General features: G+C 46.2%; 1 protein-coding gene across 1 annotated transcript in view; it reads right to left on the bottom strand.

The window, feature by feature from the left end:
• ghrhrl (growth hormone releasing hormone receptor, like) overlaps positions 1–23,286 on the bottom strand; it is a gene marked incomplete at both ends in the record, with an annotated part of 149,358 nt that overhangs the window by 52,874 nt on the left and 73,198 nt on the right. Inside the window, 4 exons of the mRNA XM_084310116.1 lie at positions 8,314–8,417; positions 9,450–9,544; positions 10,084–10,191; positions 14,186–14,291. Of these exons, the coding sequence (XP_084166242.1) occupies positions 8,314–8,417; positions 9,450–9,544; positions 10,084–10,191; positions 14,186–14,291 (413 nt within the window). The remainder of the gene's footprint in view (positions 1–8,313; positions 8,418–9,449; positions 9,545–10,083; positions 10,192–14,185; positions 14,292–23,286) is intronic.

Here is a 23,286-nt window from a genome sequence, read left to right as displayed (position 1 = left end):
TAGGACTCTTCGGGTGTGGGCGACGTATTTAGGCCACACACCCTTGCTAAGTACACTAGCTAAAACACGACGAACCGCTGGGTAATGCTACACCCGAACGAACTGTGGCCGCACGATATACAATAAATGAACGACTATTTACTTCACATTAGATTAGGTCGAACTTGATGTTACTACATTAAACTCTGATACTTTACTATTCTATTCGCACATGTTCTCAACGCACGAGTTGCTCACTTCACCACGATGAACTACGTTGGCTTGTTTAGATGGACAAGCAGGTGCTCGGGGTAAGGTGGGGTAAGGTACTGAACTACTGCTGTGCGCACCTTGCGCTGTATTTATACTTAAGTGACTGTCTAGTCCCAAACCGCAGTCTTTGTCTGGTATCAATACGCTGTCTCCGGGCATGTTCTGACATGCCTGAGCTTGTCTTTGAACCTGACGTTGGGGGCCTGCGAGCTGGCGCCTAGGGGCGCTGTCCAATAAGGAGAGCGAATATTACTCTGGTTTGAACGCAGGTAAAGGGATATTCCGTGTATATATAAATAATATACAAAGTATATCAAACAATAAAGGTAGATTCTCAGTTTAATCTGGCCCTTCACAACAACATAACTAGCAGTGGTTTAATCTATCACAATCTTTAATACAGTCAGGGTTTTGTAACCCCTCAGTTACAATTGGTCCTTCGAGCCGGAGGGTATCAGTGTAATATTTAATATAATATTAATATTGACATGGCCAGCGGTGAACACTATCCAAGCGGCTCCCCTAAGCTAGAACGCCCGCAGCGCAAACGTCAGCTACCTCCATATCTGGAGGACTTCGCTTTCGTTCTACCCCCTAGCTTATCTAAACAGACGTTAAATACGGATAAATCGGATAGTTTAAGCATGTCCAATCCTATCGACTTGGCGACCCTGCCAGTAGAGACCCCAGTGGGTTCAAACGAAACTGACTTAGCTCACGGGGGGGACCAAGTGGGACATGACGTGACTATACCTCCAGACAGCATCACCGGGATAGACCCCGGAGCGCTCCAGGATAAAGAAAGCGCTCCAGGGATAGAACCCGACACACAACCAAGAGAAGAGTACCGCGCTCAGGAGATAGACCTCGGAGCGCGCCAGGAGAACAGATCTCCAACAAGCCCTGTCAGCACCCGATCACCTCCATCAGTGTCATCCCCCAGCGAGGCGGACCAGAGACTGGCGCAAGCCTTGATCGCCACGCTGACAGCCTCAACCGAAAGAGACCGACTCCAGGGTGAGCGCGACCGGCTTCAAGCAAAGACGCTTAGTGAGCGCGAACACTCTGCCACGGAGCGAGAGCGCCTTCACGCGCAACTCCAAGCGCAAGCCCTTAGTGAGCGCGAACACTCTGCAGCGGAACGAGAGCGCCTCCGGGCGCAACAATTAAGTGAGCGCGAACACTCTGCCGTGGAACGAGAGCGCCTCCAGGCTCAACAAATGAGCGAGCGCGAACAACGAGAGCGCCTCCAGGCGCAACAATTAAGCGAGCGCGAACACTCTGCAGCGGAACGAGATCGCCTTCATGCGCAACTCCAAGCGCAAGCCCTTAGTGAGCGCGAACACTCTGCAACTGAACGAGAGCGCCTCCAGGCGCAACAAAGGAGTGAGAACGGCCGCATCAGACTGGAGGAGAGGCGCCTTCAGACGGAAGAGAACATCGAACGAGACCGCGCCAATGCACAGCGCGCCGCCGCCAATGCACAGCGCGAAGCAGAGCGCGACGCCGCCAATGCGCAGCGCGAAGCAGAGCGCGACCGGCTGCAGGCGCAGATGATAGAACAATTGATCGCCAGGGTGACACCCCCTCTCTCCGCACGGAGCTCCCGGAGATCATCACGGCAAGGAGGAACCTGTCTACGTCTCCGAGCCCCCTCCCCGACCGGTCCATACGAGACCCAGCCAACGGGAAGAACCGGCCTACGTCGCAGAGAGACTAACTAGAAGACTCCAGGACCTAGAAGAGGAAGAGGAGGAATAGGGGGCCCAATACAGCCCCGACTTCAGCCCCGAGTCACTGCACTACAAACCCCCGACCCAACTCAAGGGTGAGTTTGACGTACAGTCAGCACCGAGGAACAGCACCTGGGGACCCGGCCTCTGGTACCCACCAAGTACTAACCCACGACCACACGTACGGGGAGACTCGCCCAGGAGGCCTCTTCCCCTACGCTCACCAATGTACCAGCCATCTATGGCATCTTACCTTGGCACACCGACGTTCCCAGACTTTACGCGCGAGGACAGAGCACAGTACACGGAATTACGCATGTGTTTGGAGACTATGATGTCCGATGTCCACGACGAGTCGTACAAATATGCCATCCTCCTCAAGCATCTCAAGGTGCCCAGAGCGCATAACATAGCGCTGGCATATTCCAACTCAAGCACCCCGAACTCCGCGGCTCTGGTGGCCCTCGACCAGCGCTATGGACGCATATGGGATTACGTGATCCAAGAAATACGGGATATCGACCGCCTCCCCCCAGCCAAAGACAATAGAGCACTGGATGACCTCTCTATCAAGGTACAATCCCTCGTGGGGATGCTGGGGTCCCAAAAGGAGAAGGGGAGATATGAACTGTATGCAAATTCTAATACTGATACTGGAGAAGCTCCCTCCAGCCCGCCAAGAGCGTTTTCGGCGGCAGAGAGACCACCATGACCCCAACGGCCCAGAGCCATCCCTCCTAGACCTGGCTGCTTTCCTCGCAAGGGAAGTTAGCAGCCTACGACTGGACACATTCGTGTGGAGTGGCTCTAGCCCAAGAGATGGACCTCGGAGGTCCAACGATAACCGCCGGTCAGTGACAGTTATGCACCAGGCCGAGTCAGTGCCGCAGCACAAGAACCACAGCACCCCCCACGCGAAGGGGAAGTGGAAGATTGTATGCCAGTACTGTGAAAATGAACATTGGCTGTCTCAATGTGACACCTTCAAGAAGCTGACCGCTGACGAGGTGAGTCAGTGGATCAAAGCCAACCGCTGCTGCTTCCGCTGCGCGCGCAGCCATATGGCAGCTGAGTGCCGCCTAAAGAAAAGATGCAGCAAGTGCGACGCCGCCCACTTGGAGGTCCTACACGACAGCAACAAGAAGAAACCCGTACCCCCAAGCAGCTCGAGAGTGAACGTCATGTACATAGACCCTGCGAAGAGCGGGAGCTCCCAAGTGCTCTTGAAGGTGGTCCGAGTGCTCTTAAGCTACGAGGACAAGGTCATGGACACTTACGCCGTCCTAGACGATGGGTCAGAAAAGACTCTCCTCCTCGCATCCGCCGCAGCTCGGCCCTCTCTCCTCGGCGTACTACTACGTTTCCACCAAGACAAGGTGGCCATCAGCGGCGACATCAAAGGGATGTTCCTGCAGGTGCAACTAGTGGAGGAGGACAAGCCCTTGCTGCGGTTCCTATGGAGAGAGAGGATCAACGATGAGCAACCATCCATCTACTAATGGGAGGTCCTCCCCTTCGGCACCACATGCAGCCCATGCTGTGCTACGTTCGCACTTCAAAAACATGTGACAGAAGACCCTGAAGCTGACGAGGAGGTCAGACAAAGTGTAGAGAGGAGTTTCTACGTGGACAACTGTCTGCAAAGCGTCTCGATGCCAGAAGAAGCCGAAGCCCTCCTGCTCAAGCTCCGCGCCTCACTGATCAAAGGCGGCTTTGATCTCCGGCAGTGGGCCAGCAGTGACCCTCAAGTACTTCGCAGCCTCTCCCCAGAGACAAAGGCAGCAAGCAGCGAGACCTGGATGGCGACCACCCCAGGTGAAGCACAGGAAATTACATTGGGCCTAGTTTGGCGCTTCAAAACAGACTCGCTCCATTACAAATACACACCCCTGACCCCGGAGCAGGGAAGGTCGACCACTCTACCGACCACCAGACGGAGCGTATACAGAACACTCGCAAGTCAATACGACCCGCTGGGGTGTATCCTACCTTACACCAGTCGGGCGAAAATGATTGTACGAGAGCTGTGGGACAAGGAACAGGGCTGGGACGACCCCATACCCGACCACCTAGCTTCCACCTGGAGAGAGTGGGAGAGAGAACTCAGCTCGCTCCAAAATGTGAACATACGCCGGAGCTACTTCCCACCCACAGTGCGGCTGAAGACGTGCCAGATGGACCTGCACGTCTTCAGTGACGCCTCGGAAGTGGCCTACGGTTCGGTGGCCTACTTGCGGGCCCGAGAGGAGGGAGGAGAAATACACACAGCCTTCATCCTGGCTCGCTCAAGGATAGCCCCCCGCAAGCAACAATCGATCCCGCGTCTAGAGCTCTGCGCAGCTCTGGTAGGCGCGCAACTCGCCACGTTAATCCAACGTGAACTCACCATCCCGGTGCAAAGAACAATATTGTGGTCAGACTCCATGACCGTACTCACATGGATCCAGTCCGATTCTTGTAGATACAAGGTCTTCGTGGGAGTCAGAATCACAGAGATTCAAGACCTGGTAGGATCAGCGTGCTGGAGGTACGTGGACACGAAACAGAACCCAGCCGATGTCATCACACGGGGGATGTACCTAGATGACCTCACACGTCCCAACATCTATAGTGACGGTCCTGAGTTCCTCAAGCTCCCGGAGGAGGAGTGGCCTACCCCCACCCCACGGGAGGCTAGTCAAGAGGAGGCAGAGATCAAGAAATCTATGTTCTGTGGGTTGACGCACATCCCAGTCCCCACTGACCCTAACATAGACGACTGCCTCACCTTTGAGAGTGCGCAGCTAAAAACATTCCTGTGGCACCACCCTGAGGTTCCCCCCACTACAGACATTGACGCATCGAACTACGCAGAGGCAGAACTCCTTCTGCTACAGCGAGCCCAAAGAGACTCGTTCCCCGACGAGCTAGACTGCCTGCAGGGAACAAAGCCAATCCCTTCAGACAGCAGACTGCTCCACTTGGCCCCTGAGCGCGACACCCATGGCCTCATCAGGGTGGGTGGTCGTCTGAGACGGGCCCCGGACTTAACGGATGACGTCAAGTTTCCTATAGTCCTCAACAGCCGACACAAGGTCACTGAGCTCATCATAAAGAAATACGACGAGGATGTGCACCACGCTGGCACAGAGAGAGTCTTCGCTGAGATCCGACGTCGCTATTGGATACTGCAAGGAAGAGAAGCAGTACGACGCTTCCAGCGGACCTGTCTAGACTGTCGCAAGTGGCGAGCACAGCCCAGTATACCCATGATGGCCGACCTGCCTCCCTGTCGCACCCGACCCGTGGCGAGGCTGATAGAGTTGCCGAGGCTCCCTGACTCCCCTGATGACGATCATGACCCACTGACTTTGTAGATTGCCCTACTCCCCACAACGGACATTGAGCAGTTGACTGGACTATTAATCTGTCTCCCTTAACTAATTAGGTGCGGACTAATTAGGAGGCGGCTGTTGTGAAGGGCCAGATTAAACTGAGAATCTACCTTTATTGTTTGATATACTTTGTATATTATTTATATATATACACGGAATATCCCTTTACCTGCGTTCAAACCAGAGTAATATTCGCTCTCCTTATTGGACAGCGCCCCTAGGCGCCAGCTCGCAGGCCCCCAACGTCAGGTTCAAAGACAAGCTCAGGCATGTCAGAACATGCCCGGAGACAGCGTATTGATACCAGACAAAGACTGCGGTTTGGGACTAGATAGTCACTTAAGTATAAATACAGCGCAAGGTGCGCACAGCAGTAGTTCAGTACCTTACCCCACCTTACCCCGAGCACCTGCTTGTCCATCTAAACAAGCCAACGTAGTTCATCGTGGTGAAGTGAGCAACTCGTGCGTTGAGAACATGTGCGAATAGAATAGTAAAGTATCAGAGTTTAATGTAGTAACGTCAAGTTCGACCTAATCTAATGTGAAGTAAATAGTCGTTCATTTATTGTATATCGTGCGGCCACAGTTCGTTCGGGTGTAGCATTACCCAGCGGTTCGTCGTGTTTTAGCTAGTGTACTTAGCAAGGGTGTGTGGCCTAAATACGTCGCCCACACCCGAGGAGTCCTAGTCGGAGAACCGTTGGACATGTGCACAGGAGAACCGGCGTCGGCGATTACAGAACCATTACTGGTTGGATTATATTGATTTGGAACGTGTTACCCGGAGAAGAGCATCATTGATTTCCACTATCGTTTGGGATTCAACCTCGTGAGGATTACAACTCGGGCTGGCCTCGTGGACGGAGGCTGGCTAGCTGTCATCAATGCTATCGAGCATTTGGATTACAATTATTGCTTTGCTGCTGATCGAGGGATTTACAAGGACCGACTCCTGTACCTGGAGTCTCTTTATCCTTCATTGAATCAGACTGAGTATCCGAACATTCCTCTACCCTCCAGGCCTTACACCCCGGAGGGAACCCATTGTCTCCAGGCGGTACCAGCGTTGCCTTATATAGTTGCTATTATACGTCAACTTAGACCCATCGTAGGATTCCTGCTATTCTTAGTGACTCATGCTATTGACTGACTTTACGCATATTCTTCGCCATACAAGCGCGACCCTAATTCTCATTCTGTAACCTAATGTTGCATAATAATAAAATACCCTCAAATACTATTTCCTTGTCAATGCCGTGTTCTTGTGGGTGTTCACCATCTATATTTGATGTACTGTCTGGCCAGTAATTAAAGTACATAACTAGCAGTGGTTTAATCTATCACAATCTTTAATACAGTCAGGGTTTTGTAACCCCTCAGTTACAGGCACTGTACCAGATTTTTAAGGGCCCTTTTCGGTCGGGGGAGGGGGGGGGGGGCCCTTTTTATGCTTTTTGGGGGGTTTTGGTGATCAAATATTGAATATTGAACTATAATAATCAGTGCAGGAGCTCATTTATCCTTGAAAGACACTTTTATCACTGACTTAAAAGGCCCATACATCTCCATAAATGTTCAGGGGGGAGGGAATACGTGCTTTCCCTACAGACCCCAAGAAGTGCTGTATATTCTGTATTGTTTAATATAAATGCATTTTTTATTCCGATCCCGATTTGTATTTGAGATTCCCAAATCCCATCGGACTTGACTTCTTCGTGTCCCTCAGTGAGTGTAATACCAGCATTCTACTGTATGCGCCACAGCGGTTTCTATCATCATCATCATCACCACCACCCACGCTATGCATAAAATATATAGGTCCGCGGAGAGCAGGGCCGGACTGGGGAAATAATTCATACCGGGAGATATAGCGCGAAATATAGCCCCAGTCAGGCCACTTTTTAAGCGGGGGGTCTGGGGGTCCCCCACCAGGAAATGTTTAGTTACAAAGACTTAATTTCCTGCATTCTGGTGAATTTTAGTGCATGTGAATCACAAACTAATGAGCCAACAATTGCTTAGTACAATGTACTGTTATGGACCTCAAATAAAACTGTTGTGGCACTAGCAATGCTACTCTCTCCACCTTCAAAAAGAAAAAAGCAAGAGCACAACATATTTTTCTATTTACTATTATAATACAGTTAACCACTCTCTCCTGTAAGGGCCTTTCTTTTTCTTTGTTTTATCCCTCTCTCCTCCACCCTTTCTCTTTCTTCCACTGTCCATCTTGACATCAACGTTAATTGACTTTCGCTCTACTGTATCTCTCCCGAGTCCCTCACTACCTGGCTCATTGCCTGGCTGTTATTCTGCATCTGAGTGCCATCTGCCATTCCATTCGCCGCCTCCGCTGTCAATCAGTTGTATCGCCTGGTCCCGCCTCCACCAATCACAAGTGGCAGCACGGCTCCATTGTGTGTGTGAGAGAGAGAGTCAGATAGTGAAACTCTGTCGCAGACAGTGAAATCCTGGTTGTTCCCCACCCATCTAGGTTATCTAACTATCGCGCCGCGCCGCCGCCACAACTAGAAACAATGGCCTGACAAAAAAAAAATTATATATATTTTTTTCTTTTTTCTTTTTAAAGGGCACTTTTTTATGAGGCTCAAAAGGGCAGGTGCTCAAGCACCCCTTGGGCTCTATGTGTGCACGTGCCTGACTACAGTCTTGAGTGCATAACAGCGAAGACATAGTATAGTAAGTAGTAGGTAGTAATATAGGCAAGGAAGATTATTTAGTGGCAAAGTGCATGATAGTAAAAGACAATACGAAGTTTATTATCATCATAATTTCAGATATTGATTGAAGAAGTGTGTGTTCCGTCGACGGCGAGAAATGTACATGTGTGTGTTTATCTGCCTTCTTCCCGTGTCGTCTGTGGTGCCTTATACTGTACTATACTGTACTGTAGGTGAAGTGTGACAGTAACTCATTCTAATCTCATGGTACCTGAAGAGCAGCAGGGTCAACACAGCGACGGAGAGGAAGGCCAAGGAGGAACCGTACCCCACGGAGTAAATCAGCTTCACCGTCGCAAAGTACGACTGCTCGGTCTTAAGGCAAGAGGAGAAGATCTTGTTAAAGTAACATTACACTCAAAAGATCAAAACAATTAGTCGCCAAGACGAATGTAATGTGTAAAATGAGTCCAAATTGCACATCATATGGTAGGAATATTTACATAAGCCATAATATAACATATAACATAAGGGGGGGGGGGGGGACTGTAAAGGTCAGCAGGAACGACCTCTCTTGGAATCTTGAGGTTGAGTAAAATAATATCCATTATTTGGAACCGTGATGATTCTCCATGGTATTTTGTTATGACACACTCAGGTTGGTTCCTTTCCACCGCAACCTGAGCACGATATAAGAGCAAAAATGGCCGCTGTGTGAATATGGAAAATTCTATCTAATCAGTAGATAAGAACGGAGAACCATTTGGTTCTCAGGTGGGTGCTAGATAGTAGCCTGTGAGGATGGTTCTACAAAGGATGAATAAACACCGTAAACAAACAAGCATATTGGCTACAATTTCACTTGATCATAATCATAATGTGAGATCACTTAGATACCAGATTAAGACAACACATTTTAAAAGGACATATCTTTTCATTAATTTGTATTCCTTATTATTATTATTATTATTATTATTATTATTATTATTATTATTATTATTATTATTATTATTATTATTATTATTATTATTATTAGATTTATTCCATTGTATTTTACTTTCTTTGTATTTTTGTGTCATATGTTTCATGTTCTGTGTACAATTTTATTAATTGCTGTGTAGTGCAAGCGACAACAATGCAATGTCCTCCTCTGAGACAATAACAACATGCACACCGTAGCTTGTAAAATGTTCTCCGTTGCCACAACAAGAACCTCACAAGCGGCTGTGCTGTGGTCATCTGGAGCCGCGGTTATATTACCGCTAATTCCTCTGAGGCCGCAGGACCGAGCAGGTCAGGTCTGTTACTATTAGTCACAGTGAGTCCTGATCCTCTTGATCCTATGACTCCTCTCCTCTCCACTCGTAAACCCTCTGACCGTCTCCCACGCCGAGCGGCGGCTCTCACCTCAGGAATGTCGTCGTCCACCACGCTGCAGGCGACGTGATACGGAGGGGAGAGGCCGGACCAACCGTCGCCGGTGCAGTTTCGACTCACTGACCCTGAGGTGAAAGGGCAAAGGTCACGCACGATGTCACCGACTCACCCCTGATGAGAAACACACTGTAGTCTTAGGACGTCCATTCAGGATAACACGTGGTCCAGATTGAGACACGGCACTCAGGCCCTCGGGGGGGGGGGGGGCCTACACAACACACCTTCAAACTACAGTGCAGCCATGCGATACTACGCTCTGTACTAGAGGCGTGGCCATTCTCCAAATCCACAATTTGATTAGACTTTTGATTTTAGGGTCATCATTTGATTCACTAATACCGAATGCTCATTATTTTCCATTTTTGATTTTGATTGAGAATTGTCGCATCCCCAGTAATCAGGGTATATTTGCTTCATACAACTTCATATTTCTGGATATCCTCATTGTATCGTCATACAGTAGAGTATCAGTTTAGCTGGTTTCAGTTGCAGTGTGTAGCTCCTTGATTCAAGGTTTAAGATAAGGATGATAAGTTTGAACTTGGTGACTCGAGTGATTGTACCAAGCCTGAAACATTCTCCACAACCTTCCTAGTATGATCACCTGTGTTATTCCCAAAGAGAGAGAAGACCGCAGGACAGGCCTTGAGGACCGTATGTCCCACCTCAGTGTTAAGCCAGCAGACCACTGCATCCCAGAATGGCAGACACCCTTTCAGTGGAGATGGGAGGAGAGGAAGACATAGAAAGAGAGAGACAGACAGACAGGTAGAGGCAAGGCACTGAGGCCACCACCTTCCTTAACTCATTGGACGCCAGACCCGCTGATAGTCGGGTTAACTTGCCATCGCTTGAGCGCCAGACCCGAGTATAGTCAGGTTTTAATCGTTATTTATTTTATTAGCGATATCCATTCATTTTCATCCATCCAACCTGATGTCATCGTTGGGAATGGGTCTGAGCTCGCAAAAGGGCAAATACCGCCGCCTATCGTCTCCCGGATGGTATTGCATCCGGGATCATTGGAATCCCTCTGGCTGGGGCTGTGCATAAAAAAAAAAGTCCGTCCAGGTTTTCCTTCTCGGGCATGCAGTATCGCTATAACACATTGACTGGGGACACTCTGAGCAGCGTGGATTATGTGTTTTGGATATATAACGTTGGATCAATAAACGTGATCAATATTTGGAATGGCGATCAGGAATTGGATTATTTCTTTTGCATTACATCAGATACAAGGTAAGAACATTATATTATAAATTTGATCGTTGATCTGATATGTATTTCTACACGATCAACGCTGTATCTGTGTGTGTATGTGTGGCTGTTTTCCGTTGGGTAGGAGGGGGGGGGGCGGCGCACCGGTCTAAACAACATTGCATGCGTGCATGATGAAGGACAATAATGATGATCTAGCGTTGATTTCAGGAAGATTCGATAATCAGCCGAAAAATGACAACGTGTTTTGTGTATTCCACTAAAGGGCTATTATCGCGTCTTTCTCTGGAATGACTAGAAATCACCAAAACTATACTCGTATTCAAAACGGTGTAGAACGGAAATGTACAGATGAAAAAACAATCCGTTTTGTACTGTACATGTTGACTGCAAGCAACTCACTGATAATCGACAAGTGTATTAGACCCATATAGCCATAATTTAAGATATATTTTAAGCACTCGCAAATCTCCCACTCCTCCCATTGATTAAAGCGATGGCGTTCTACTGCCCTCTGGCGGACTTAAGCAGTGGCGTCCAATGAGTTAAGGTGGACTCCCAACTAATCAGAATTGTATTATTATATTAATATCTTTTTAAGTTGACTTAGTAGTGGAATTATTTAATCAAGGCCCTCTCAGTTATTTAATTGGTTGCAATCAGTCAGCCAATCAGAGGGCCCCCCTCATATCATGTCCAACATCATTTCAACAGACCAATCAGAGGGCTCCGGGAAACACCAATCATCATGGCAAACATATTTTCAACTGAACGACAAAATGTCCAAGTGGCTAAGCCCCTCTGGTGACGGAGATCTGATTTAAGGTAGAACAGAGGAGATCTGATTTAAGGTGGAACAGAGGGGCCCTGCGAGTGATTTAAGGTAGAACCAGTGGTGCAGTCGTGGTCACACGCGGTTACACGCCGTGTTACTAGATGATCAGTACGCGCGCACAAAGATGCGCTCTATCCATTCGTTGTGCGCTAAGTACGCACGTGCGCGTGCGTGGCGTGTTACCAGTTCCCATATTACGACTGCACCACTGGGTAGAACAAAGGGGCCTTGCAAGTGATTTTGGCCTCTAGGGCCACTAGAGGTCTAGGGGCGGCTCTGGGTAGATCAGAGGAACGTGAAAAAGCTGTGTGTGAAACCACACACTAATCAAGCACCCGTACCCATACTTAAATCATTTCAACGGCCACCAAAAAAAATTCTTGTGTGTGTGTCCTATCGCCTGTGTGTGTACGCTGCATGGCGATGTGGGTGCTACAAATAAATATTTCCTCTTCAAATGAGGAAGCAGGTTTCCAACCTTACAGTAATCAATGACATACATTTAGGCCATTTCTCTACTAATGCATCCCAATAAAAGCACTCACTGCACATGAGCTCTTAGCAAAGAACCAGCCTTCACGGCTAATGATTCTCTATTAAGGATTTATTCCATCCCACAGGTCGACGGGAACATTATGTTTGTTTGTCATTTTTTTTTTTTTTATCCACTTTTTCTCCCATTTTTCCATATTTTCTCCCATCCCAATTTCGTATCATCCAATTCAACCCTCCCCTGTCACGAACGCTGTTTCTTGCCTCCCACAAGCCGGCTGCAATGTGGACTAAGTCATACATAGCACAAGTCCCCTCCGGTACTTGAGGTAACAGCAGTCGCATCTTTTCACCTGCGCAGCTCGATCTCTCAGTGTCGAGGAGTAACGCGTGGGAGGCTCACGCTGCCCCCGACACTTCCTGATTCTACTGCGCAGGCGCACCAACCGACTTGTAGGAGTCGCTTGTTCACAACGTTCGATCCCCACCCTTCAGTTTTCCCTCCCCGTAATACGGCCAATGTGTATTACTGCGGACGACCAGCCAAACTGAAAAACAATGTGGAGAGCTGGATTCGAACACGCGAATCCTAGCGTCTCCACACTGGTGGCGAGTGCCTTGTCCACTACACCACCTAGCCGCCCTATTATGTTTGTTTGTCATTATGTGTTCCGACTGGATGTGCACTTAGGGTGACCAGGTGTCCCCCTTTTGGTTGTACTGTCCCACCATTTGACCAAATGTCCCGCGTCCCTCATATTGAGAGGATGTCCCTCTTTTCGAAGCCAAAAAAAAACATGCGTCTAAAAGCCCCTCCCTACAGACAGTAAACGTAGCAACCCGCCTCTTGTCCACACACATTGCTCTGATTGGTTATAGTACTTTAGCGCGCTGCTTGCCTGCTTGTGACGTGACTGAGTCGTGACTCGTGACGCTACCTCATATCGCAGATCTGATTGGTTATAGTAATTTAGCGCACTGCTCTGCTCGTGAGAGTTGAACTTGTGACGCTACCTCATATCGCAAATCTGATTGGTCAATAAAAACACAACAACATTACAAGCGAACTAGTTCAAGGTGGAAAGCAGTAAAAAGAAACGGACCTGCAGTTACAACCAAGACTGGCAAACGACACATGACTGGGTGAGGCAGATGGCAGGCAATCCGCAGCAGGCTTTCTGTGTTTTGTGTCATAGTTCGTTTTCAATTGCGCATGGAGGAGAATACGACTTGAAGCGCCACAGTGGACGTGAGTCTCACTTGAAAGTGGTTCACCAAAAAGAAACATCCAGATCTATGGATACGTTTCTTTTTAAACCAAACAATGATAGCCAGACGGACAAGGTCACTGCAGCTGAGATAACAAGTGTCTATCACACAGTACAACACTCCCATTCATACAGGTCAGCCGACTGTGGTATGAAACTAGCTCCTGTCATTTTGCCAGACTCAGTTATTTTTTTTTTTTTTTTTATTTGTCTTTTTCCCCCTCCATTTTCCTCCGATTTTCTCCCCATCCCAATGTTAGTCGTATGCCAATTCCCAGTCCCTTCCTGGTCGCTGCGCTTTACCCCCTACAGTCAGATCATATGGGAGAGTGGAGGCTACCACGTGCTTCCTCCGACACACGTCCAGCCAATCACCGCTTCTTTTCACCTGGCAGCGCGGATTCTCACTGAGAGGGCGTAGCGTGTGGGAGGACCACACTATCCCCCTCACGTCCAATCCGCGCTTAGCAGGCACCCCGACCGAACTGTAGGAGTCGCTGTTTACAACGACCCGGACCCACCCCGCCAGCTTCTCCCACCCTCTGATACAGCCAATCGTATCAGTGCAGACGGCCAGCCAAGCTGGTGACAACCCCGGAGCTGTGAGCTGGATTCGAACAGGCAAATCCAACTCAGCTCCGGGGCTGGTGACGAACGCAATCTCCGCTCGACCACCTAACCGCCTCAGACTCAGTTATTCTAATAAAAAAATTTACATTATCTATCTGTCCCACTTTGTCCCACCAAAATCTTACTGTTGTCCCACTTTGTCCCACCAAAATCTTACTGTTGTCCCACTTTTGGACTTTTTGCATCTGGTCACCCTATGTGCACTTGACTTGAGTTTGAATGAGCTGCATGGAGTGGCTGATTTGAAGACACACAGGGGATACCTTGTTCACTGTTGTTGTCGTGCTCTGCGATGTACTGAAGACAGTGGCGTCTCTCTCTTTCCAACTGAAATATGTACTCACACTCTGGGTGTAGGCTCGACAACGCCTGCTGGGAGAGAGAGAGCGAGAGACAGTGAGAGAGTGAGAGGGAGGGAGAACACTGCCTGAATCCTGAAAGCATTAAAAAAAAAATAAAAAAAGCGGAAACATGAGACTGTCCTCCTTTTGTGGTGTCATTTGAATTGCTTCAATATTATCGAGCATCAGAGAATGCTGTCATTCAATACCTAAGTAGTTAATCTTTTTTTATTTATGTATTTATTTTGCAACCTGTGGAACCCGTTCTACCCACTGGCTGGTCATTAAGGTCCCCCAAGTCGAGGGGAAGAGAGTAAATCTACATTTAACCAACCTTTGTCAATCAAGTTGAAGTAGGCCGTAAGGTGAAGGCTGTATCGTTTCATCCCGTTCCCACCTCTGCGGACTACGCAATTTTCACTCTGGGTGAAAGATATATTGGTGTAGATTTAGGAATAAAAAGTTTTCTATTTAGAATCTACCCGGTTTTGCGCAATCATAATTTTTAAGTCAGGACTAGATCTTTCCTCGCGAACAGATACTTCGTCATAGTAAATAAATGGGGGACCCTGATGTAAACAAGACAAAAGTCTTTCTCTGGTCTGCATCCCCTTAACAATTGTGTGTATTGAGCCGTACTGTATTGTACCCATTCTGCAATCTGTTAATAAAGTTTTCAATCAATCAAGTCACCGCATAGTTTTATTTTACGTATTGGTGCGTGTTCTGTCACGTATCTTGTGCTCGACCGATAGCAGCTCTCTTTGTTGCCAAGTTACAGACCACAATAAATTTGTGTAAACAGTAACATGACGTTGGCATGTCATCCACGGAGTACATCTCGACGAAAATGGACAAAAAACACATTCTAACGTTCGCAAAATAGGTTTCTAAACAATGTTATATGCATATACGCTACTTGCTATAGGCAAGCGATTGGATACAGCTGAGAAACGGCAGTTCGGACAACTTGGTTCTGTCATTCATGGCTGATATATCCTATATTATACAACAGGTAGTTCCAACCAACCACGCATTGTGATTGGTCGAGAGCGTTCTAACCAGTGAGTATATTCATGATATACTCACGGTTAGTAAATCACCATGAATATACCACTGCACTGGCTTTAGAATGTTGTAGAAAGTTTCAACTGCCATTTATCAAACGGAAACTGTGTCAACATGACCTACTCTGCGGACAACGTTACGTTTGATTAGTGTGTATGGACTTTGCCTAGTGTGTATTGATTTTGCTTAGTGTGTATGGACTTTGCCTAGTGTGTATGGCTTTTGCTTATATAGTGTGTATGGACTTTGCCTAGTGTGTATGGCTTTTGCCTAGTGTATAGGGTATTTGCCTAGTGTGTATGGATTATGACTAGTGTGTATGGACTTTGCCTAGTGTGTATGGTATTTGCCTACTGTGTATGGATTTTGCTTAGTGTGTATGGACTTTGCCTAGTGTGTATGGACTTTGCCTTGTGTGTATGGTCTTTGCCTATAGAGTGTATGGACTTTGCCTTGTGTGTATGGTCTTTGCCTAGAGTGTATGGACTTTGCCTTGTGTGTATGGTCTTTGCCTCGAGTGTATGGACTTTGCCTTGTGTGTATGGTCTTTGCCTAGAGTGTATGGAGTTTGCCTAGTGTGTATGGATTTTCCAGTCTGGATTTTCCCCCTGTTATTTAGGCACTGGGGATAACTGACATGCCGTCCCTGCCGTTTGGCCAGGGGTTGAAGTCTTCAGATTAAACCTGATTAAGCTGTTCAGAATTATTGTCTGCCCTTGGTGATGTCTCTAAAGGGGTACAAAGGCAATGAATTAGCTGTGCTTTTTGGAGCCAGGAACACTGCTCACCCAATGCACTGCCCAGTTTGTAAACGTGTTTTACTTTTGGGGGTGGGGTAGCCAGCCGAGGATGGAAATAATCAATTTAAAATGTGGTGTGTGCTACACCAACCAAAAAGAACATGTTAAATATACAGGAAGAAAGAGGTGCTGGAAATAAAATGATTACATTTAGATTTGAGATGTTCCAGATTTAAGGAAGTCATATAACCTTGCTGAAAAGATACATAATATGTTTATTTTAAAACTAGAGCAATAACTCTATTGTGCTATGAGAAAATGGGATCAACTGCTGGCATGGAACAATAAAATGTCCTTTACAAATGCATAAATTAACTTCCTCTGTTTGCAATGCATTCGTTTCCAACGTCCAAATGTTAGCCTGTACATTTATTTATTTTGGTGTGCCAGCATTTCTCCTGACATAATTTGATTGCAGAAGGAAACCTTTCACAAATTCAAATGTGTTTTGGAAACAGATCCTTTTCACCCACTTAAATACACATGTTTAAAACTCTTAATTTCACCAAGTAGGCCTACAGACTATTTGTTGAGCAATATTATATGAATAACTCATCGTCCAAAATTGTCTAGTTAACAGGCAATGACTCTTCCAGTTAATGCTGTCAATGACTACCAGCTGTGCATCAATCACTGCCAGCTGTCCATCATGACCTAATCAGACTGGGATTGGTCACAGACTACTTCCTGTTTCATATGAATTGACTCTCTGGAGGCTGTTACAGTTATGGCTCACTGGCACAATGGGGATGATGATGATGATGATGACTGCTTTGAGCCTCTCCAGGTGAGAACTGATTTAATGTTAGACTGTTTTCTTAGTTTTATCTATCATTTTAATGTGTTTAAACATTCATGAGCTTGATTCAATATTTGGTCTTACAACAGGTGCCTCCTTATTGTACTGGTGAGCCAGAATACACTCTGCTATCATCTTCCTGAGACGGTTAATATTCTGCACAACTGGAAGACTATAGACCTTATACTGACATGCCTTATCAATATGGACCCAGATGTGTTTAGTTAAGGGGGAACTAAACAACTAGTGAAAATGAGAAACGCAGGAGTGCTAAAACTCTCATGTGATGTCATAGAGTATAAAGTTAACCGTTGCTTTCCTCTAAGATAAAAGGGCAGAGTTTGGGTTGGGTCAATTGGGAATTATTTTACGGAGGACCCAGGGGAATGGTGTCTCACTATAGAATAAAGCTTATTTGGATATAAAATTTGTCTCATTCATTACAAGATTCCAGAAACGTCAAGAATGCTACACAAGTCAAGACTTATTTCCATTGTGGTCCTTGGTCTCAGACAGACAAGCAATACAAAACATGACCATAAATAACAATTTTGACAAACTACATAGACATGACTATTTTAAATGCAGTACAAACGTAAGCCACAGGCAACAATGTATCTGGCAACATTTTCATGCATTTTAAAATCTAGTTTTTGACATTGTCGAGGAGCCATGATATTATTATTCTTAAAATTGTGTCGGCTACTGATGCATTTTAGCTGTGAAGGTAGCAAATTCCAATTTGTGGCTCCCCAGAATTTAAAAGAAAATTTGCCCATATTAGTTTTGAACCTTGGAATACGCAGGTCAGCAATGCTGGCTCTGGTGTTATGGGCATGCCCCTGTTCCACTGAAAATAATTTGTAAGATAAGGGGGGGCCCTATTATCAATGTTGTGAACTATGTTGAGCTGAAGTTGGTCAATGGTGCAGCTCCAGACTTTATACTTTGACATCACAAGTTTTTATTCTTACTTTTCTGGCTTTAAATGTTTTAATTGAGTGGTGTTCCCCACCTTAAAGCTAACTCTATTCTCCTTCTGCTCAATCATATGAACCAAACGAAGAGGATGATTTAACTTCTTCTCATCCTGCTGATACTGGGCCTGAGGGTCATCTACACTTCATGGGAAGAAGATCATCCTGCTGAACCTGATACTGGGCCTGAGGGTCATCTACACGCTTCATGGGAAGAAGATCATCCTGCTGAACCTGATACTGGATCTGCCGGTCCTCCACACTTGCCTGGGGAAGAAGATTATTATCCTGCTGAACCTGATACTGGATCTGCAGATCATCCACACTTGCCAGCTCATTCTCCTCCTGCTGATGCAGAGTCTGAGAGTTATCCATACTTTCTACGGGAGGAAGCTTATCATCCTGCTAAAGCTGCTTCTGATACTGGGTCTAAAAGTTCTGCTCTAGGCTTCTCTGGTGTGACCTCTCTGAGTGGCGCTGCCTCTGGCTGGGGTCCTGAAGGTGGAAGGGAGACCTCTATGATCAGTGATGTATGGTATCCTCGTCCCCCTGCACCACTGCCAGGTGAGCTGACTAAATTTGGAGCCAGTTTTGAACATGGTGGTACTGAAAGGGAAACTGAGGAGCAAAGTTCCCTGCCTTTACTGCCTAGACCCTTGCCTTTCCTGCCTCCTAGACCCTTGCCTTTACTGCCTATACATCTACTGCCCAGAGTAAGTCCTCCACTGCCTGGGCCAGACCCTCCACAGTGGCAGCCAGGTGAGCTGACTAATTTAGAGTCTTCCTTTGAACATTCACATGACGAGAAGGAGGAACACTATTTGAGGGGGAAATTGCTGCACCTTGAGGGGGAAATGGCTGCACCTGATAAAAGAGGACCCGTCAATCGAGCCCTGCCAGCTAACCTGAAGCCTGAGGAAGAAGCCGCCAGTCGACCAGAGTCTTGGGCACTGCAGCTAACTCCAGGCGGCTGGGGCCCGCTCCCGCAGCCTTTGCCACAGATTTACGGCAACCAGAAGTCTCTCTTGCTGAAGGGGAAGCTTCCTCCTGGTACCATCACACACTATGAGTCTGACTACGACCGTGGTAACAAGTACTGGAGCGAAGCGCGGTATGAGCAATACGATTACCCTCTTGCAGCTCCATCCCATCTGGATGTCCAAACTTCCAATCCCTCTCTGAGCTCGGGATATAACCAGGAACCCCAGCGGAAGCATGACAACCCAACTTATCCTTCTCCTGGACTCGTCAACATGCCACCTGGGCGACGGCTGAAAGGCAGCTCAAAGTAGGTTGATTATTATGATGTAATACTAAGTGTGCATGTACTGTCTTGCCTTGTAACCATACTGATCCCTCTTTGCTCTCCCATCAGGTGAAGATGCTACAGTCGTGTTACCTGAAAAGCTGCAGTTTTCAAATGAATAAAAAGATATCTTATCCTAGTCCGTGTTCTCTTAATTGTGGATATTGCTTGGTACAATGCTTGACTGGGTTTACTATAATGGGACACTTCATTTGGATAATGGGATTTTGGATCTATCCAGTGGTAGTTCAGGCTTTGTCTGAAGTCCTCTGTAGACGCAACCGACCTTAATACCCGTGCTATATGCTTTTTGAGATGCACTGGTGGGTCTCTCGGAATATACAGGACATGTGTCAAGGGCCTTCATAGTCTTCCATGGTGGAGTGTCCTGAGAACTGAATTGGATGTAGGATCTCAATGTATCCATGACACCTTCACTTCAGCCTTCACAGATCTGAGTTGGTATTGACATGGTAAATATGAGTGCTTGTTGCCAATATGCATATTCATAGATCATGACATTCTTGAAGGGTAGAGATGCTGCTAAGACTTTTCAGTAGTCGGTGAACAATTTGAGACATTTGTACAAAATGTTCTTCACAATGAAGGAGAGAAATGTGTATCTGAAGGGGTACCCAGAATGTCATCATAACTATATTGGTCAATTCAAGAAGAAACTCTGCCTGTAAGGAAAGGGGAGGAACTCTCCAAGGGCAGTCCTCTCAACGCCGGATGTGTAATGGAAGTTTCAACATCAAAGTCCCAATGCATACAAATGGTAGTAAAGGATTTGAAGCTCAACTTTTCTTCTTGATTGCAATGACATGGTCACTGGAGCCTCCAAATCTGGTCAACAAACTACACTTCAGCAGCCAGATAACATAAATGCCATATTTGGATAAGTTTGATCATTCTGAAAATCATTATTTAATAAAACACAGTATCACCAAGTTACTCTGGATTTAAAAAAAAAAAAAAAAAAATAAACGTTATAGACAACATTGAGACAAAGCTTCCTGACACATCTCCATCCAAACTCTTGGAAGAACTCATTGAAATCTCATCTGATACCACCTGGAGAGCTAGTTTCAGAGTGTGGTGCTGAGTACCAAGTATCTAATGATGCAGCAGTTAACGTGTTGATGCCATTTCAGCATCACATATCTGATGTATTGACCGTATTAGCCCGCAGCAGACCTCGCATTGAGCTAGCATTGAGCTAGAAATGTCCACTGAGTGAACAAGTGCTTATTTTCTGTATTATTTTTTGAGAAATGGTAACTTGGTGATCCTTTTCTGTATTTAAAAAAAAAATACATGATTTTCTGTTTGAGAAATGGTCACACTTATCCAAATATGCTATTTTTATGGAAAAGTGTGCAGCTGCAACAGATGGCACTTTAGTGATAATTGTCTGTAATTTTATTTAAAGAAATATGCTATTTGATTTACTACTACAAGCAGTGTAATGTCAACAGTACTAAGCCATTTAGACCTGAAACACCTGTTAATAATGCATTATATAGGCCTATACACACATGTGTTTCCCGGTTTCTTAAATAAACATTATTTTGAAAGCAAGCACTTTTGTCATCATTGCAAAAAAGACAGGACCGGAAAAGTCTTTATCGTATGTAGGGGTGCCCTGGAATATTTTATTGAACACGGGTGCCTTGGCAGCAGAAAGGTTGAGAACCCCTGCCCTAGAGTACATTCAAAACACTGAACAACCTGGCCCCTTTCATACAGTACATCGCTGACCTTCTGGTACCTCACACCTGTTTTTATTTCCACTGCAGGCCTGCTCACCATTCCGCACACTTTTTATTTCCACTGCAGGCCTGGTCACTATCCCACACACTTGTCACTATGTTTGGTGACAAAGCCTTTTCAAATCCCGCCCCTCGACTCTGGAATAACCTACCAGAGGACATCAGGAACTGTGGGATGGTGGATGTTTTTAAAAAGAAACTACCTATTAACACTTTAATCGCCGGAAACGCCGAAACTCGTCATTGCCCGCCATGCTCATTCTGCCGAAGATGCCGTAACACGTCTTTGATATCAATATTTCAAAAATCTGTGATCGAAATCATATTTCTCCTCCGGGGACCTGAGATATACTGCTGAGCTCCACTCAACTCTCTAACGGTTCAAGAGCGCCATCTGGTGGCCGATCGGCAGATCGCCCAACAGGAAGTCATGTGGATGAAGTGGTGCTCACCCATATTTCGTCTGGGCACTCGCTATCATTAGCAGGACTCCATCTTGACACAGTGAACACCGATCGGTGCAAATAACTCGACAAACAACATGATTTGGACGTATATACTATTATACAACCTGGAGATGGATCGGGTATTTCGACATCCCATAATAGGAATATCTCTGCTCCACGCTCATTGCCCAACGGCGCGAGGAAGATACGGTAAGATCCAGCGTTATTTTCCAACGTGTTCTTTACTAACTGCTCTGATGATCATATCACCCACACTAGATGAATGATATAATGTTGCCCACGGAATTATAAACGACCCCCCACCCATCCGGTCAACATCAGATGATACGTAGTAACTTCTAGAACCACGTCCAGTTGAAATTTTTTATCTCGCGCCGATTGCTATCAAACTGTATTTCATCATCAATATAATGCATTTGGAGCTATAAATCACGTTCTGGAGAAAGCTGCAGAAAACGATAAAAACATACTTATACTTTAGACCGTATTTTAGTATGAATATGTGAATGAAAAAGTATAACGTTGCTACACCCTGAACAATAGATATAGGACATTGAATGGGCCATAATAATGTCAATTTAGCAATACAATTTAAAAAGTTATAGCCCTGCAAAGAAGGGGAACTTCTCCATAGACAAATAGAGATGGCGAGGGATGGTAAATTATGAATTTAACCATGGCGATCAAAGTGTTAACAGGCACCCATAAAAGTGGCAATTTGTTTTTACTTGAACTGAGGACTGCATACTTTTTTCGCAAAGCTTAGCTTTATACTTATAGCACATGCATGAGCCTAGTCTCTTTTGAAAGATAACATTCTGAAGTTACTAATGCAAAAAAGTAAAATCACTTAGTGCTAATGAAATAGAGTAACAGAGGTCTGAACTTCAACTTGTGTACTCACAGTTTTTCTGTAGTGGTTGCAAGATTCCATATTCCAATATTCCAGCATAGAGGTATAAGCTGTAAAACAATGCGGTTCCATAGCAGTATTGTGTAGTACATGTAAAAAATATTTAAAAATGTGTTAAGAAATGGGTCTTTGGGAAACGTCAGAGTAAAACCGTGTGGGGTTAAATGCCCATGGCACCTGGACTCTCCAATTTTTAATAACCAGCAATTACTTGTTGGGCACAAGCCGGTTAATATTCCTCAATGGCAAAGGAGGGGAGTTCATACTCTGGAGGATATTTATGATAAGAACGGCCTCCGTGCGTTTCAGGACTTAAGAGAATTTTATGATCTTCCCGGCGAGTCCTTCTTTCTTTACCTTCAACTAAGGTCAGCGCTGAGGGCGCATGGCGTGCCGTGGGCTCAAGCTTTGCACCCACACCCCTTCCTCAGGCTCATAGTGGACAGGACAACCTCCAGAGGGTTTGTCTCAGACTTTTATACGCTCTTAATTCAATCCACGTATAAAAATGTATCATTGGATACAATCTGGCTTGTGGATATCCCGGAGTTGGACCCCGAGTTTGACTGGGATGATGTTTGGGCAAATGTGGCATTGTCTTCCCGCAACCCCAATCACCAGCAAATTAATTTTAATTATATTCATAGGACCTATCTTACACCTAGGAAGCTATTTGCTATGGGACTGATAACCGACTCTCGGTGCACTTTGTGCTCTCAAAAGGCCACTGGCACTTATATGCATATGTATTGGGATTGCCCACCAGTGGCCCGCTTCTGGAGGTCAATAGCGGACAAACGTTCTGATCTGTGTGGCTTAACTATCCCATTCACAGCTGTTACGCTACTCCTGAACGATATAACAACACTACCCGCGTCCGTACAACTGAAAAGGGTTGTCCTAGCGGGCATCACAGCAGCG

Source organism: Notolepis coatsorum, assembly GCF_963971535.1.
Source record: "Notolepis coatsorum genome assembly, chromosome: 3".
Lineage (NCBI taxonomy): Eukaryota > Metazoa > Chordata > Actinopteri > Aulopiformes > Paralepididae > Notolepis > Notolepis coatsorum.
Note: the sequence above shows the minus strand (reverse complement) of the source record. Positions and strands in the feature narration are given on the sequence as shown.